Source organism: Eretmochelys imbricata, chromosome 1, assembly GCF_965152235.1.
Source record: "Eretmochelys imbricata isolate rEreImb1 chromosome 1, rEreImb1.hap1, whole genome shotgun sequence".
NCBI classification, from domain to species: Eukaryota; Metazoa; Chordata; order Testudines; family Cheloniidae; genus Eretmochelys; species Eretmochelys imbricata.
Window position 1 is genome coordinate 335,309,054 of NC_135572.1, and position 18,593 is coordinate 335,327,646.

The following is an 18,593-nucleotide window of genomic DNA, read 5'->3' on the forward strand; positions in this document are numbered from 1 at the left end:
GCGGTTTCTCTGGCCATAGAGTACAAAATGGAATCTGTCAAGTTTGGTTCTTAACAGAAGGAATGCTTATAGGACACTGTATTTATCACTGAGGCCAATTGTAAAAGGCAAAATTAGGATTAGGACCTTTCCACAAATTTGCCAAAATATTATCCATAAAGTTAAGCTTTTAACTTCTTATTTAGGTACCTAAACAAGGATTTAGAAGGCACTTATTTTCTTTTGTCCTTTGTTTTTTCCCTTTTTAATTTTTTGTACCTGTTCCTATTTGACTTTTTGGCATTCTTGATACACCTCACTTTTGAGCAGTTACATTGTAATCATGGATTGATTGCCTCCAATTACTCAGATGGATGTTAAAATTCTGTTTAAACAGAAAAGTGTTAACAAAGCATATTCTTACTGAGAAAGGGGGTTGTGTTTTATGGATATTACAGCAGTTTATTTGTTTGCTAATAGTAATTATTCTTGAAGTTCTGTATTTTTTAAAAAGGGTAAGTTCACGTTGGCAATGTTTTCACTCCTACTTCAACATGCTACATACATTAAAAATCGTTGTTCCCTGTGTTTTACAGCAAAATAATGTTTGTTTTACAAATTGGAAGCATTTCACAAACAGAGAGTTGCAATACCAACCTGAGTGATCCTAATACTGTAGACAAGGCAGTTCTACTCCAGTACAGTGTAAATAATGGAATTACATGGCAAGTAATAGCACAGCATCAGCCAAAGGACTTTATACAAGCCCAAAGAGTGTCTTACAATGTCCCGCTGTAAGTACCCAATCACACTACATTACTTCTAAATGCATACTATAAATTTCCTGCGGAAAGGAATCTGTGCAGGAAAAGAGAGGAGACAAGGGAAAGTGGAGGAAAAGGATGATAATTATAGCTATAATTAAAACCATAGCCTGCAGTCCTTTGGTATCATTAAAATAAGTGCAAAATCTTTACTTTAAATTTAAAATATAAAAGAATAAACCATCAAAACCTTGTTTTTGTTTCCTGGATCAATTCTGTTTAAGTAAAAAGCATTTATATTGTTTCCCCTTAACTCTTTCATGAATGCTGTATATTGAGGTTTAGGAGCACATGGATAATATTTTGGTTTTGCTTTTAGTGTTTTTGGGGGTAGATAGGCAGGCTGAAAAGGGTCCTTCTTAGTATGGAGGTCTAGCTGGTACTTCTGTTTGTAACCATAGGGAGGCACGAATGAAAGGAGTCTTACTGCGCTGGTGGCAACCGCGTCACAATGGAACAGGTCATGATCAGTGGGCTTTGGACCATGTAGAAGTCGTCCTGTGAGTATCAGATTCACCTCATAACATCTCCATCTCAAAAAGCGTTGAAATTCCTTCAGCATGGCATGAATGTTAAACTCAGTAAGAAATGTTCTCTGAAAATCATTCTTTGCTTATGTTTCTTTGCTTATGTTCTCCACTGACTGCAAAGGTCAGCAATTAAGGCAACCAGGAAATAAAGTTACAGACCAGGGGAGCATATTGTGCATCATGGAGAAATGCAGAAGGGAATGCATGGACTTTAGCATCTTTAAATATTGGTGTATTCATATAAATCATCGAGGTCTTTGAAATATTGTATGATGTGATATCTGAAAGGATGTGTGTGTTCAGCAACTACGCTGGCATTTAAAGTTGATGTACATCCTTTCAAAGATACAAAATAGTCTATTGTATTGCTCTTTGTACAGAGTAATGTTGTTGAATCAGGCTCTGAAAAATTGCATTAGCAACTAATGCCATATTCATTTCCTTTTTTTAGTAAGAAGGATACTGTTCAGAAACAGGGTTCACTATATCAGGTTCCTATGATCCGAGCTCTATATTCATCCCCTGTCAAGATTTTACCAAGTAAAGTGTCTTCACCATATTGATTTCCCCATTAATAAAATGGGTCTCACTCTCAGTATTAACCCGTTTTTACTGTATTACGTCACAGAGAGATTATCTGCTTTTTCTTTAACAATTTAGTTCCAGTAGAGCTGAAATGCTAATGCCTTGACGGGCTGGGACTCATCGCTGACAGTGGTTGGCAGAGAGAAGCGTGTCTTCCCAATAGATAGGTTCAAATGTTCATTTTTTTGAAAAACTTAAGAAATCAGCATAGAAATGAGATTTGGATAACGTCCAGATTTAGTAATTGTAAAAATGAGGTTTCTGTCTTTAAATTCAAACTAGAAGAGGCACCACAAGTATTGTTTTGTAACAGTAGCAAATTGGATTACTTGATCTCTAGTTAGCCCTGTTCTCCTTTCCACTGAGGCGCACCAGCTTGCATGGCATTCATATCAACCCCAAACCAAAAACCACACTGGTCCCAACACTCAGTAGCTGTATGCGCCCCACTGCTTTTACACACCTTGCTGGGCTCTGCCTTCCTAACATTAACCCTAAATTTGAAGGAACAGAGGGATGGCCATGGTTCTTGGCATCTCCCAATAACTAAGAATGTAAATACCCAAGGCTAACTATTTAGGGCAGTGTTTGGACTGAGGAAAGGTACAATGCGTATGCAACATTTCCACTTCTCTCTGCTTTAAGGTGGGGTTTTCTTTAAGTTAAAAAAAGGAGAAAAGCAGTTGAGAAAAAAAACAAAGCAATCTGAACATTAATTATACTGACCATTGAGTATAATCAGGAAAAATGAGATAGAATTTGGAAGAAGAAAATTTAGGCTGAATACCAGGAGAACCTCTGACAGTGCAATCTGTCATGCTATAGGAGAGTCACCCAAGAAAAGTAGTGGAAGCCCCATAATTTGTGATACTTTAAAACTAGACTGGAGAAAGCAATAGAAAATATACTGTAGGAATAGTATATCTGCTTTGTCCAGAAGAGGAATTAGATATGCAGACCATGCCACCTCCTCTTCCCCATTGCTCCTGTTGAGGACTTTTTGAGGGCCTCTCTGGGTTTTGGGCAAAGCCAGAATAGAGAGAACAACCTTTGCTCCCTGCATTGGATATTGGATGTAGGTTTTCAGAGAAGCGCCTATATGCCTGTCAGAGATTTAGCTCTCAATCTCCCAAGGTAGACAGACCATTACAAATGAACTGTTTACTTCCACAGCAGATATTGGTACATACAGAGCTATCGCAGTATGTTAGTAAAAGGCCAGATGTAGAATCAAAAACCCTGCTAATCACAATATGGTAAGATATGCTGCTCTCAGGAATTTAAAAATTATACACAATGGCACACATGGTAGGTACTATTTAGTAGTTAATTAGTTCTAACCTCTTTATATCTCCCTGTAACTGCACTGGTTAGAACTGTACTTAATCTGAATATTCTCTACATTACATAATTAAAAATTTCTTTTAAATAACATTCAGCTATAGCACAAACTCAGAACACTCAAAATCCCAACTCTTGCTTAGACATTGCCAAGGGGAGGCAATAGCATGAGGATACAGGAATAGGAGCTGAGAGACCTGGGTTGTTTTCCTAGCTCTGCTGGTACCTCATTGTGTCATCTTGGGCTGGTCACTTTACCTCTCTGCACCTCAGTTCCCCCATTTTCAAAATGAGGCTAATGATACATAACCACTTTTGTAAAGTGCTTCGAGAAGTATAGATGAAAAGCTCTATATAAATGTTAATTATTACCATTATTACTATTAATGCTTGATCATAGAATCATAGAATCATAGAATATCAGGGTTGGAAGGGACCTCAGGAGGTCATCTAGTCCAACCCCCTGCTCAAAGCAGGACCGATCCCCAATTAAATCATCCCAGCCAGGGCTTTGTCAAGCCTGACCTTAAAAACTTCTAAGGAAGGAGATTCCACCACCTCCCTAGGTAAAGCATTCCAGTGTTTCACCACCCTCCTAGTGAAAAAGTTTTTCCTAATATCCAACCTAAATCTCCCCCACTGCAACTTGAGACCATTACTCCTTGTTCTGTCATCTGTTACCACTGAGAACAGTCTAGATCCATCCTCTTTGGAACCCCCTTTCAGGTAGTTGAAAACAGCTATCAAATCCCCCCTCATTCTTCTCTTCCGCAGACTAAACAATCCCAGTTCCCTCAGCCTCTCCTCATAAGTCATGTGTTCCAGTCCCCTAATCATTTTTGTTGCCCTCCGCTGGACTCTTTCCAATTTTTCCACATCCTTCTTGTAGTGTGGGGCCCAAAACTGGACACAGTACTCCAGATGAGGCCTCACCAGTGTCGAATAGAGGGGAACAATCACGTCCTTCAATCTGCTGGCAATACCCCTACTTATACATCCCAAAATGCCATTGGCCTTCTTGGCAACAAGGGCACGCTGTTGACTCATATCCAGCTTCTCGTCCACTGTAACCCCTAGGTCCTTTTCTGCAGAACTGCTGCCTAGCCATTCAGTCCCTAGTCTGTAGCGGTGCGTGGGATTCTTCCGTCCTAAGTGGAGGACTCTGCACTTGTCCTTGTTGAACCTCATCAGATTTCTTTTGGCCCAATCCTCCAATTTGTCTAGGTCCCTCTGTATCCTATCCCTACCCTCCAGCATATCTACCTCTCCTCCCAGTTTAGTGTCATCTGAAAACTTGCTGAGGGTGCAATCCACACCATCCTCCAGATCATTTATGAAGATATTGAACAAAACCGGCCCCAGGACCGACCCTTGGGGCACACCACTTGATACCGGCTGCCAACTAGACATGGAGCCATTGATCACTACCCGTTGAGCCCAACAATCTAGCCAGCTTTCTATCCACCTTATAGTCCATTCATCCAGCCCATACTTCTTTAACTTGCTGGCAAATACTGTGGGAGACAGTGTCAAAAGGTTTGCTAAAGTCAAGGAACAACACGTCCACTGCTTTCCCTTCATTCATAGAACCAGTTATCTCGTCATAGAAGGCGATCAGGTTAGTCAGGCATGACTTGCCCTTGGTGAATCCATGCTGACTGTTCCTGATCACTTTCCTCTCCTCTAAGTGCTTCAGAATTGATTCCTTGAGGACCTGCTCCATGATTTTTCCAGGGACTGAGGTGAGGCTGACTGGCCTGTAGTTCCCAGGATCCAGTTGATGGTCTTATATGCATTTGTGTTGCAACATTAAGCATCACAATTTGTATTATGGATACAGTTTATCTTAAATTCTTAATTCTCCTTGATTCTCTAGACATATACTGTTTGTAATATCTGAGTTTCCTTGGGATTTTCAATAACTGAGAGAAAAAGAGAGAGGATAAGGAAGAAAATGGGTCCTGGAAGTGTAGGAAAGTTGATATGCTGGGTCAGATTCACAGCCCCAGAACATGGTGATGTAAGTTCTTTGTTAATATATCAGTGTAAGCAAGAATTAATTGGGGTAGCATATGTCAAGGAGGTAGAGGGGCAGAGCTGTACCAACCAACAGATGCAATTTTGTGCTGTATTTTATTTCTGAAAGGGCTAAATAAAATATTTTAATTAAAAGTAATGGAGGAGCAGCTTTACCCTAAACCTTCTTCGACTTCTCCGTAGACTGCTTATCCTGCTACAGCCCTGCCTTTCCATCTCAACTTGTCACTTACACCACCATCTTTGTCATCTCGTAATTTGCCTTTACAAACTAAATTCTGCACACAAAAATACCCCATGCCAGGAGCATCCATTGGAGCTAAGATGTCAGGAAGCCACAGGGAGTGGCAGAGTTGTGTCCTGGATTGATCCATGAATTATGGGCACAGAATCCCTGCCCACTCTGCAAGCGAACAAAACCTACCTCCACAATGGATTGATCCAAGGAAAAAGCCAAGAGGCAATCTTCTCATAATTTTCCACCCCACTCCAGTCCCCTTGCTAGTGTTTTCTGAGAGGGTTTTATCTGAGTATTAGTCAGCAAATAACTAATGATTCATATGTAGGGTGACCATGTGTCCCAGAAAACCAGGAATATCCCTATTTTCAGGTCCTCTCTGATGGTCCCTGTCTGTTTAATAAAATTTGAGTTTCGCCACGTTTTTGTAACACCTGCAAATTGGCCACCTGAAAGAGACACCAGTTAGCTGAGTTGGTGACAGTATTCACAGGCCAGCTGAGTGCACCTCAAGGACTAGCCCTGGCCAGGCCGGTCATATGTTGACAACCTGTCCTGCTCCCAAGGAGGCCCCCCAGGGAGTCCCCTCTTCCTCAAGTTCTCAAACTACCTCTCCTCAAAACATAGCGCTAGAGGCACAGTGTGGTGAAGGAGAGGGAGAGGCATTGCGTGGCTGAGGCACAAATCAAGGAGTGGTCACACTCTTCTCTCTCACCATCCTGTGTACACCTCCCTACCCCGCAGCAAAATCATCCCCTTCCCTGCCTTCTTTTGCTCTACCCCTGGGGGACAGACATCCTGGTTTTTCATTTTAAAAATCTAGTCATCCATGTTGTCAGTGTGTATTGAGGGGCTCCCACATACATCTCAAACATCCCAGGGGGAGACGGTATAAACACCATATACACCATCTGATTATAAACCTTACTATTCCAGCCATAATATTAAACCATACTATGATCATACTTTGTATTCCTTTTTCTCTGGCAGGGGGTTGAGGGCTGCAAATTAAAGACCAGCTCCTCATCTCCCAGGCCAACCCCTTTGTTCTGCCATGGCACAAAGGGGCTAGAAAGCCACCCAGGAGCAGGTGGGGGTTCCTCTTGCATAGGGAACGCTCTTGCTGGTGTAGAGCAGGCTATTCAAGCCACATGCACCATATTCCTTGTCCAGCATAGAAGGTATGTTGGTGAATTGTGAGGCATGACCAGAGCCCCTTGAACTCCAGCAGTCCTGTGCTAGCAGAATGGCCAAGCAGAATGTAGCAAGCATGGATTAGAGCTTGATGTCAGGAACAGAAACAGTACTTAGCTTTCCACAGGACTAGGGGAGCACAAAGGAAGGATTAAGTAATCTCTGACTCCTGCCCCATGTTCTGCACTGGATGGGAGTCAGTGAGACCTGAGTATCTGGCTCTGACGTTATTAAATTCAAATTGTTTAAAAGCTATAAAAGTATCTTAGTAAGCATCTTAATCCTCTGGCTGCTGAGGATGATGATACTTCTTCTCTTGCCGTATGCAGTGCAGTGGTAGCTGTGTTAGCCCCAGAATATTGCAAAGAAAAGGTGGGTGAGGTAATGTCTTTATTTGGCCCAGCTTTCGAGCCATGCAGAGCTTTTCTTCAGATCAGCTTTTCTCTCTCGCCAACAGAAATTGGTCCAATAAAAGATATTACCTCACCCACCTTGTGTGTCTGTACATCTCCACATTCTGTACTGAGGTGCCCCCTTCTTACCACAACTCCCCATGCCTCTTCTCTCTACCCTCCATTGCTTTCACCACTTTTCCTCCCTAAGCATGCAGACAGCCAGATCCTCCCAGCCCACCTCCAATCACTGCCAGTTGGCCTGCATGCACTGAACGACTGTAGGTTCCATACCAGCTTCTCCTCACCCCCAGCATCTGCAGCTGGTATGTACGCCCTGTCCCCGAAGAGTCCCACCTTCAAGAAGAGTGAGGGACATATGGGGAGAGCAGGCTGGGAGCAGTGGCACCCTGCAGGGATGTGGTCAATAGGGACTCATTGCAAGCAAGAGTGCTGGTCTGATTCTATTTTCCAGCAACTACAAATGTTCCCTGCTCCTCCTACAGTGGCCTCTAGTGACCACTTAATCCCTTAGACCAGGCGTGGCCAATCTGTGGCTCCGGAGCCACATGTGGCTCTTCCGAAGTTAATTTGCGGCTCCTTGTCTAGGCACCGACTCCGGGACTGGAGCTACAGGTGCCAACTTTCCAATGTGCCGGGGAGTGCTCACTGCTCGACCCCTGGCTCTGCCACAGGCCCTGCTTCTGCTCTACCCCTTCCCGCCCCCTCCCCTGAGCCTGCCATGCTCTCGCTCCTCTCCCCTCCCACCCCAGAGCCTCCTGCACACCACGAAACAACTGATTGGGAGGTGCAGGGTGGGAAGGGGAGGCGCTGATTGGCGGGGCTGCCGGTGGGTGGGCGGCACTGGGAGCGGGGGCAGGAGCTGATGGGGGGTTACTGAGGTATTACTGTGGCTCTTTGGCAATGTACATTGGTAAATTCTGGCTCCTTCTCAGGCTCAGGTTGGCCACCCCTGCCTTAGAAATAAAGCAGTTTCTAGAGTTACGTTTATGAATATTTTTATACTTACATGACTTCAAAATTTCCATTTTGATGCTTTGGCTCTTCTCATCCCTCCAAATGTTTAAAATTAATTTTCTCCTGAGCCTCCATGCCAATTTAGAGTCCAGAACATAGTTTATAGCTGAGTTATAAACAGGATTATCATATATTGTTCATTCTGATTGACTCCTGATTCTGATAACACAATCGTACCAATCATACAATCAGATGCTGTATGAGCTACATTTCCAGAAGCCTAGCCTAGCTCCCCTGTTGTGGAGGCAATTTTTTTTCTCCCAAGATAGATGACACAAACAAATATGCCAATATTTGGAACAGCCCCTAATTTTCACATGCAAAACCTATGTGTGCAATCAGGAAGGCTGGAAACAAGGGCCTATCTGTAATACTTCTTTGAATTATTCAATTAATACAACAGAAATATTGCTAATCCTGTAATGCAGCTGCAAATAGTGCTCAGAGTGAATATAGAAGCTATTTGGAATACAGTATATATTGGTAAAAAGAAAAGGAGTACTAGTGGCACCTTAGAGACTAACCAATTTATTTGAGCATAAGCTTTCGTGAGCTACAATAGCTCACAAAAGCTTATGCTCAAATAAGTTGGTTAGTCTCTAAGGTGCCACTAGTACTCCTTTTCTTTTTGCAAATACAGACTAACACGGCTGCTACTCTGAAACCAGTATATATCGGTATGATCTTGCCAGCTAATCATTTGTCAAACTATTTTAATAGGGCTGGACCTATAAAGTGGGGGTGAAACTACAATCCAGTCATCTTGTCCCTTTAAACTGAGTTTTCTTTTGATTCATTTGTTAAGACAGCATACTTGCTCTCTGCACTTTTGAAGAAAGTTTTGGGCAGAGTCCTTGCATGATCAATGAATGTGGCCTTTCTTAGGATAAAAACGTAATTCTCCCTCACCTCCCATCCCCTGCCTTCCACTCCTACAAGAATGCTTATTCTGTGCCCACGTACCTCTACCCTAAAAGCCTGAATCCAGCTCTGCATTACATTTGCACTTCAGTCTACATATAATATAATTCACAGTCTGTTTGCTGAACAATAAAACCACACACCTTTTTTGCATGTGCTTCTTGAAAAGCCATTTCTTTGTAAACAGGGTGGGCCCTTAATAACCTATAAAGAAACAGTGAACTCTGATCAAATGTATTCAGAACTGAAGGGGAATAAACTGCAAACTAAGGGTCTGATCCTTCATTCTTTATGCACCCAAAACTCCCAGTGACATCCTTGGGAATTTTAGTTGCGCAAGAAATGTAGGATATGGCCCCAAAATTGTGTGTGTGTGTGTGTGTGTGGTTAACTTTGCAATAATAAACATAGAATTAATCCTCCATAAACCATCACTTCATGCTATTCATTGTCAAGATAATCTTACATTTTTGGCACAAATGACTTGTTGAGGATTTTGTGTTGCATTTGTTGCAAAGAATTTTTATGCTTTTTTGCAATATTCAAATACAAATTATATCTTCTAGCCGTAACAAAACATATTCATGTGGAAAAACATTTTCATTTGCTTCATTTCTTCAGCAGAAAGCAATGCTTTGAAACATTTCACTCAAGATTATTAAAAATATTTGTAATAAAGAAAAGAAACAATTTAAATGTTAGGGCATTATCTTTGTATTCACAAGATTTATGCCAAATTTAGTATGGTGCAGACTGTGCTTTTAAGACTGTCTTTTACTATGTTTCTATAAAAAGACTGCATGATGAATTTTTATAGAAAATAAAAATATAAATGTTGATTTTAAAAATCAGGAAATAATTTGTTCAATTTTTATTTTCAAAAGAGATGAAAAGTCCTATATTGCCTCTAAACCTCATCTGGCTTTTATGACTAGTCACAGTGCTGCATGCATTGAAAGGCATTTTCTAATTTGTGTTGTATTTCATTATTTGCTGTCATTGGTTTTACACTAGAGTAAGGTAAGTACTTTCCCTGAATTAATATCAACTATATGTTGGTGGTACAGCTACAGTACTTTGAAAGACTCTAACCCTGTATTTTGTCAATGATGATATTTTGCTGGAAAGGGAGCGGCTTCATTTGTACTCTCAAAGATGTGAGCATGCATTGCTGTCTCATAAAGGTCCAAACCCTGCACTGTTCCTCACAGACTGATTCTGCAGGGTTCTCAGTGCCATTAGGAGTTAAAGTTTGCAGGATACGTTCAGCACCTCACTCAAGCAAACTTTCAATTAAGAGAGTGGGCGTTGTAACTAAAGATTGAGAGCCCTGATCATGGTGGGTGCTGGGCCCCACCTGAGAGTTCCTGAGTGCTCCCAATAATCCTTGAAGTAGGTCGGAACTGAGAATTCTCAACAACTTGCAGGATCTGGCCCTGAGACCTGACGTAAAATTCCCACTATTTTCAGTAAATTAAAATTACAGAATTAAGGCCAAAATTATCTACTGTGTGTCCGTAAACATGTACAATAAATATATGCAGTGATGCATGCCAGTGTAACTAAAAACAGAATAAGTATTTATTTGGAGTGGGTTTTTTGCTTATTATAACAGCATCACTTTGTACAGCCATAGTTATGCAGCTAGGCATTTCTAATCACCATAGTAGCTAGAGACATAGGTTTTAATACTGATCCTATTGGAGTTTTGCCATTGACTTCAGCGGGGCCCGGGTTTCCTCTGGAGTCTGTCACCATTCTTAGGGGGTTTGTAACTCAGCCACAACATTCGCTGCATACTAAACATTGATATATTTATTTGTCGGACCATGTTGCCTTTCATTTTTTCAAAGGCTTGATTTAGGTTAAAGTTTGGTTTGGCACCCAGAAGCCTTTGTTTCTGATGTGCCATGTCAGTTATACATATAAATAACAAATAAAAATAATTCATGGTCTTAGCATAGGTACATATTATTTACCAAATGTTCTTATTCGCTTGGCCGTCTTTGATTTAAAACAAAAAAAGTGCAGGATAGGTACTTTATATTTTAAAAAATCATGTTAAATTACTGAGGCTTAAAAGACACATACAGAGTAACGCCTCATACGTTGTTTTATTGTTCATGCTTACTGAGCATACCCAGCGTGGCTCTTCATTATACTGTATCTGCCTGATCTGCTCTCGTTTACAGTGGTGTAACTCCAGTGACTGCACTGGAATTAAAGAATTTACTCGTGTAAGTTAGAGCAGTATCAGCCCCCATATTTTTTTTTTAAATACAAGCATATTGCCCTAAAAAGGTGACAGATTGGATTGTGCAATAATTGCTTCCTAGGTTTTGTTACTAGTCATTCTGTCAAATGATCCACAGATAACTAGTCTTTGGGAGATTTTTTTTCATCTGTACTCTTCATCCAATGATCTGGTAAGTGCACCGAAGATGCACCAAAGGATCAGTGCATGCTGATGAACCTTGGAAAGTTTATTGTGCACTTTCACTGAAATTGTAATGGTGTCTAAGTTCCCTTTGTGGTTGAAATGATTCCATTCATAATCTTTGAGGTAGGGATTGTTTCTCCCCATATATCTTTACAGTGCCTCGCACATTGTGGATACTGTTACATTATAAATAATAACAACAGCATCTCCATAGTCTTAATGACAAATCTGTTTGTTTTTTTCTAAAAAATAGAAATAAAGTTCAGTATTGCTATATAAAAACAACATTAAAGGGCTTCTTTACAGACACTAAATCCAATAAATGCAGAATTACCTTTTCTGCAATGCTTTTATGATATAGCTATTAAGGTGATCTTATAAAGTACAATTGAACTTTGTTCTCTTATCAATGTATGATGTTAACTTCCATTATAGTTAATAGAATTATATGCATATACCTCCACCCCAGCCCACAGAGAGCAGAATATACTCTTATATGCTGCACTAAAGGTCAGATCCAACTTCTATGAAGGCAATGAGAAATTTTCCATTGACTTCACTGGGCATTGAATCAACCCTTCAAGCCCTAACCAATGCCTACCAAAGTCAGTGGAAAGACTACCACAGACTTCAGTGGGAGTGAGATTAGGTCTATCAGCACAACTGAAGGACTGAGCATTAGCTTAATTGTTGTTTTGGTTTTGTTTTGTTTTCATACTTTTTTTTTTCTTGTACTGCAGTTTTGATTTCACGTAGTAAAACATGTGAACTCTTTCTTTGGGGCACACAACAAATACATTTCACCATCTTGTAAAATACCACTAATAGATTGAATTTAAATCAAAGACTAAGCAGCTGCTTCTGGCCTATAACTCACGTGATAACCTTTTCTAAATTTCTTCATTTATTTCCTTAAAATGTCTGCAGCATAATTATTGTTGTTTAAGTCTTGTTCATGTCATTACATTTAAGGCGGTAAGCAGCGTTAGACAGAGATGATAGTATAATAAGAATTGTTAAAGAACATTTTGAGCTATTTGTTCTTCTTAAAAATGTGTCTGATTTGCCTTAGATTATAAGGTGTCAGGAAAATACAGGTGCACAGGAAACATTAGCTTTGCCAATCACTCTGAGTCTCACACAAAACTATAATAAATCTGTGTAGTGCAGGACTTCCCTTTCTGGGTAAAAACCAGGTGAAATCAACCTCAAATGTTAAACAAAAACCACCTCTTACATGAAAGATGCTCTGGCATAATGGCTACTGTAGCAATGCAAGAGTTTGTATTGTATCCATTACCATCAGACGCTGGATGGCTTGAAAAACTGGGTGGGCAAGGGTTATAGCATCAATTATTTTAGTGTAGTCTAATAAATTAAGTTCTCAGTTAGTTGTTGGAAAGAGGATAATTTTGAAGTCAATTTTATAGAGATGGTTTCTTTATACAACAGTAAAAGCTATTCTTGCCTTTGGAGGTTCATGCTTATTTTTCCTTAGGGGTCATATTCACTAAAAATAAGCGTATGCACTTGGAAGGGAGAGGGTAATTGATTGCAAGCTGAGCATTTACTTTTCATTCACAATGAAAACTCACCACCCTGCCCTAGCTGCCCAAATAGAAAGTTAATTGTGACACCTGCTGCCAGTTTTTTGTTTCATGACTCCACCTTTATAACAAAACTTAGGACTTGCTGCACTCCCTGGGTTGTGGGCCTCCAGCAACAGAGGCCTGCAGTCCACCTGGAGCAGAGGTAAATGAGCCAAGCTGCCAGCATCCTTTTCACCACTGGGGGACCAAAACCAACCCCCACTACCTCCAAAGCAGGCTGGTCAGCCCTGGAGGGGCAGAGCCAAACCAGCCAGAAGCTGCATGGACTCCACCAGAACATATTGTCTTTCCATGGAATCACCTCAGGGAATTTATGATGGCATTCCTTGGACTGAATTTCCCTCTCTCTGATGCAGTCAGTGTTCCCCTCATAGATGCATAGGGCTGAAAATTGCACCCTCTTGCATCCACAAGCATGAATCTGACCTTGAGACTTGATCTTTATAGGCCTGATCCTGCATCCATTGAAACCAGAAAAGATGGGATCAGGTCCTATGACAGTTCATCCTGTGGTGGGTAGCAGTTGTTCTGCTGAATCATTGAGTTTTCTCGTGCTGGCAACCATCAGTATTGTTGGTTGCACATAGGATCTCATTGTGGATGTTGGACTAAGACGGCTTCCAGCGTAGCCTTGAGGGAATATTAATATTTTTTGCAAATAATGTCCAGAAGGGACAGTGCAGTGGCCTTGAGCATCAGGATTATAATACTTGGGCTTCCTAGAACAGCGTCAAAGCCTGACAGAGTCAACACTGCCCTTTATTATTCTGAGATAAATTTGTTCTGTGCAGTTTCTTGTGTGGGACCTCTCTGATGAGACTTTACAAATTGGGCCCTTGCTGCAATGTATGGACATTAAATTCCCCATGACACCTTCTTTTCGTTTTTAAAAGCAGGGGTTTCACCCCAGGATTCTGACCAATGTATCCATCCCCACTCCTCCCAGTGTTGTGCCGTAGTGGTTGCCATGCTCCCCGCCCAGAACCGGTTGCTTTAAAGTGATGTGTGTATATGGAGAGTGAAGTGGTTTGTGATCAATAGGCATGAAAGGTGCTGTAGTAATGTCAGATATTCGCATTCTGTGCTACAAGTATTTTTTCATTCTCATAACTCTGAATGGATTTTGCTTGTAGCTTTAAATGAGACTTATGTTACACCAATGTGCTAATGACAACGACAAGCAAACAGAGGTAACCCAAATGTAGCTGTTCAGAGTTCCATTCCACCAGCAGAGATGGCAGAGCTTAGGGTTGCCATGCAGCCTCAAAGTGAGTCTCTTCAGGGTTATGTGCAAGTTTGCATTTAGGAGCAGAACTGTATTGAATCGTCATGAAAGCTATAAGCTTCTTCTCCAGAGCCTGTGGCATTCCCGGCAGTTAGGAATGAAGCTGCCAGGAGAAACATGGAGAGACATCTCTGGTACAAGTGCATTTAATCAGTGGAGCCACACCAGGAATATATTAGCTTGGTTTTATGACATGAAGATATTAAAAGGCACAGTGTTCAGAAACCAGCCTCTCAGCAGGAACCACTGGAGAGACCTCTCCTTTTTTCCCAGTTCATTCTTCCCAGACTCGTCACTCTGAAAATGGCCACTCCTGACCCCCAACCTAGGTGAGGGCTTGAACGTAGGGAGAAAGGCTTCTTCAGCAAATATTAGCTGTCCATCTGTATTACAACTGTTTCAATGTAGATTATGTTAACTATGTTTATATTTAAATCCAGCTCGGCCTTTTTAAGGAATTTATACATAACATGCACCAAAATTCTTGCACCATCTTCTGGCCGTTCTGTGTGTTAGGACTGGTGTAGCCAAAGGGCCAAAAATAGCAACAGCCATGCCCCTCTCGCTTAAAGGAAGTTGCAGTCTAGATGGTGGTGCTAGTCTCTAGTGATTAGATACAACAGCCTCCACCCGTTCAGTTGTAGTGTATATTAGGCCCCCAAATACTCCTATTCTATTCAGCCAGTAAGGAAATTTACTTTTCATGGTACTTTCCACAATTTTCCATTTGTTTCCCCTGTGCCCCGGGATTTCCCTTTGTTTTGTTTTATTTAGCCTCACCGTGGTGAAAGAAAGAGCCCTATTTGGAAATGGAAAAGTGTCTTGATTTAGCATTTAAAATCTGGTCACTCTGTTCCATGTGTTTCTTTGATCCTCTTCTAAAGATTTTTGGGTTGTTGGGGTTTTTTAAGAAAACTTCACTCAGTCAAAGTCACTTAGTTCAAGGGTTTGCTGCTTAGCAAATCTTAAAGTTTGGGAGGTAGAGCAGTGTTTTTATTTTATTCTCAAAAGGAAGTGGCTACTTACAAGACCCTGTAAGGGATCCCACTGCTGGGTTCCATGTGCTTTAAGCCTGTAGAGTCTGAAAGAGTTCAGACACTGCCCCGGCTTGAGGTCTCTGGGCACACTCTTGGGATGCAAATCCTCTGTTTAGCATCCCCTCCTGAGAGCTTAGACCTGTAGTCCAACTGCTAACCCCTCACTCTCCCACAGTTTAACACACCCTTTCTCAGCACACCAGCCAGGTATGCACTTTGGGGTCATAGGGTTAACGCTTCAAGGGCACATAATAGGTCTCTCTCTCTCTCACACACACACACACACACACTGCAGAGCATTCTTTGGGTTGGGGTCAGAATCCCCTGGGGGTGCCCAGGGTCCTTCTTCTGCATTCTTGGATTGTCTTCTCAACCATGGAGCTCCTATGTTTCCCTCCCCCGGTCAGTTTGCTTTGATTTTGATTGGTCCTGCAGCTAAACTGGTGGTGTTTGCTATGAAAATCGTTTGTCTTTTCCCCTTTGCCTGCTCAAAACTTCTTGTGTGGTTCTCACGTATAAGCCCTTTTCAAAACCCTGCTTTGTCATCTCTGTCCCTTTATTCTGGCTGAGGATTTTCCACTCTCTCCCCTTCACCAGCCTCCTGCAGGAAGGCAGGATAAAATTGATTCTTCTAGGCTTGAGCTAAACCATTGTCCCATGGTACTTCCGCTTGAATAAGTAGTTATGGCATTCTAATGACCCCCCACCCCCCATTGTGCCTGGTGAGGGAGGGATGTGAGACAGCCCTTGTCAGCAAGGGTGGAACCACATACATATAGAGGTATTCAATGATACAGAAATGTTCATAAGAACAACTGAGAACATCGGCCTGAATTCGCAAGTTGTACAGATTCCCCAAATCATCACAATAGCAAAGCCAGACATTAGGGAGGTGGAGCAGTATTTTTCTGCTGCACTTGAGAGGAAAGGGATTAACAGCATCTCTCCCATTTAGGAGTCTGCAAATGAGGGAGACAAGGATTTTTGGAGTATAAATCAGGCTTGGAGAAATGCCCTGTGTTGGGAGGGGATAGAGTGCATACAGCTTGAGTGAATCTGGCCCTAAGCCCCCGTCAGTGATAATTAATTTAAACTCTTGCTCTAGTTCTGAAATACTGAACTGTAAGCAAAATCAAAGTGGGCCCGAGTCTCAACGGCCTTGCACCTTGTACGGTCATTATCATTGTTCTAACATGCTGTCAGATGCAAATGGTAGGATTTTACGTCACTTTGCAGAGGCAGAAAAGACTGTGCAAGGCACAAGAGGGTGGAGAATCTGGCCCCCCAGCTTACGTGTCAGAAGGCAATTTCAAAATGGATGCAAAGAGATTGACATTCTTTTCCTCCTCCCTACCCTTTGATTTTAACAGCACTCGCAAACAAAATTACATGATGAATTTTTCACGGCAACATGGGCTCAGGCATTTCTACAACAGAAGACGAAGGTCACTTAGACGATACCCATGAAGAAACGAGAAATTTATATTTTCCTCCCAACATGTGATGTGTTGCTTTCCATTATTTAAATCTTAGCACTGCATCTGGTATCAGGACTTTTCTGCAACTGGCTTGGTGAATAACGAAAAGCCTTTCTCAAGACAGAGTTACACCACTTTTTCGCACTGTGAACTAATGAGAAGTGACTTATTTTCTCATAGGTAAATGTTTCAATGTTGACGTGTCTGTGAAAATTGTGATCTGTTGTAATATCAGTTACAGTGGCAGTATGGGAAGTAAGCAACTAATCTGTTTAACAGGAAAAAAGTTTAAGCACAAAGACTTTTCCAGATTTTATGTTTAAAAACTACATATTAAGTACAGTATTTAACATTCTTTGTCACATAGCTATTTAAATGCACTTGTATTTCAGCTCTGTATCATATTTTATATGATTAAGTTATCATTGTCTTCTTTGTATTCTCTTCTACAACATGACATATTGGCACTGTATTTACTTGTTATGTTGTTGTAATATTTTGCTGCTGATTTTGGGGCTATTTACACTCTGATAACATGCATAAAGCAAATTGCAATACCTACTCAAGAAGATAATTGCAAAAGTAGTTGTAAAGACGTTGATCTCCTTCAGTCTTACTCTTTGATATGTCTGTTGGTTAGCATTGTTTTGTGGATAAGAAGAATGCTTGACATTTAAACTTTTTTACTAAGCAGCTGTGGATAAAACCCCAAACAGAAGTTCCCATTTCCTTGTCTAAAGGTAAAACAGTTCTCTGTGACTGATTTAATTATAATAACTGCCATTTGATGTCTGTAGTAATGGAGTGATTTGTAAAGTGAACGTTTCATCGTGTTCTATTTGGTGTTTGTTTCTATTGCGGGTCATGTTTGTATCTTCTGATAAAGTTGTACCTACACCAGCAACATTACAATGCCCCTATAGCCCTAAGCTGTCTATTATCATAAATAAAATGTTTCACTATATGGTGAACCAAGCTAAAGATCCATGCTTCAATAAAGTAAAGTTGATAAACAAGTTTATTGTTAGATTTTTCAGGCCATTGTGTCCTAAATTAAATTATTTGGTAAGGGGTTTGGTTTGCTCACTCAGATTGTAACAACAGCACACAGATGAACACTGTATAATATTTTTCAACGTTGAGTACGCTGTGCTTCAGTTGTGTCTTTCCTTTGGGAATCTCAAAGTGCTTTACAGACATTAATTGAGGAAGCTTCATAACACCTCTGAGATATATAAGTATTTTACAAGTGACAAACCTGAGGGCAGGTGAATAAGAAGAAACATTTTCAAGCTTGGGTACCTTAAGTTAGGCTATTTATGCTGATCCCATACAATTTCATGGAAAATGTGGGTGTTGAACACTTCTGAAAATCAGGCCATTTGGGGCTAACTGTAGGACTTTGACTTAGCCAAAGTTACATAATGCATCATTGGCAGAACTGGGAACAAAACCCAGAAGTTCAGATTTCCAGTGTCCTTCACTATGGACTGGACCATTCCTTTTTAAGACAGTTACTTTACTCTCAATCTTGTCAATCTGTTTAAAAAAAAGTAAAAGATCTATTCAAAGGAAAGAGTTTTGAGCATCTAATCAAACTATTATTAAATAGAATAATAGTTTAATGGTTTTTTATTATAAGACTGAAAATATTATAATTCAAA

General features: G+C 40.9%; 1 protein-coding gene across 1 annotated transcript in view; it reads left to right on the forward strand.

Annotated features, from left to right (window-relative positions):
* The window catches only part of RELN (reelin), a 455,527-nt gene extending 438,474 nt beyond the window's left edge, over window positions 1-17,053 (forward strand). Inside the window, exons 62-65 of the mRNA XM_077807865.1 lie at window positions 576-773; window positions 1,205-1,303; window positions 10,094-10,099; window positions 16,822-17,053. Coding sequence (XP_077663991.1) covers window positions 576-773; window positions 1,205-1,303; window positions 10,094-10,099; window positions 16,822-16,918 — 400 coding nt within the window. The 3' untranslated portion in view covers window positions 16,919-17,053. The remainder of the gene's footprint in view (window positions 1-575; window positions 774-1,204; window positions 1,304-10,093; window positions 10,100-16,821) is intronic.
* The last annotated feature ends 1,540 nt before the right edge of the window (window positions 17,054-18,593 follow it).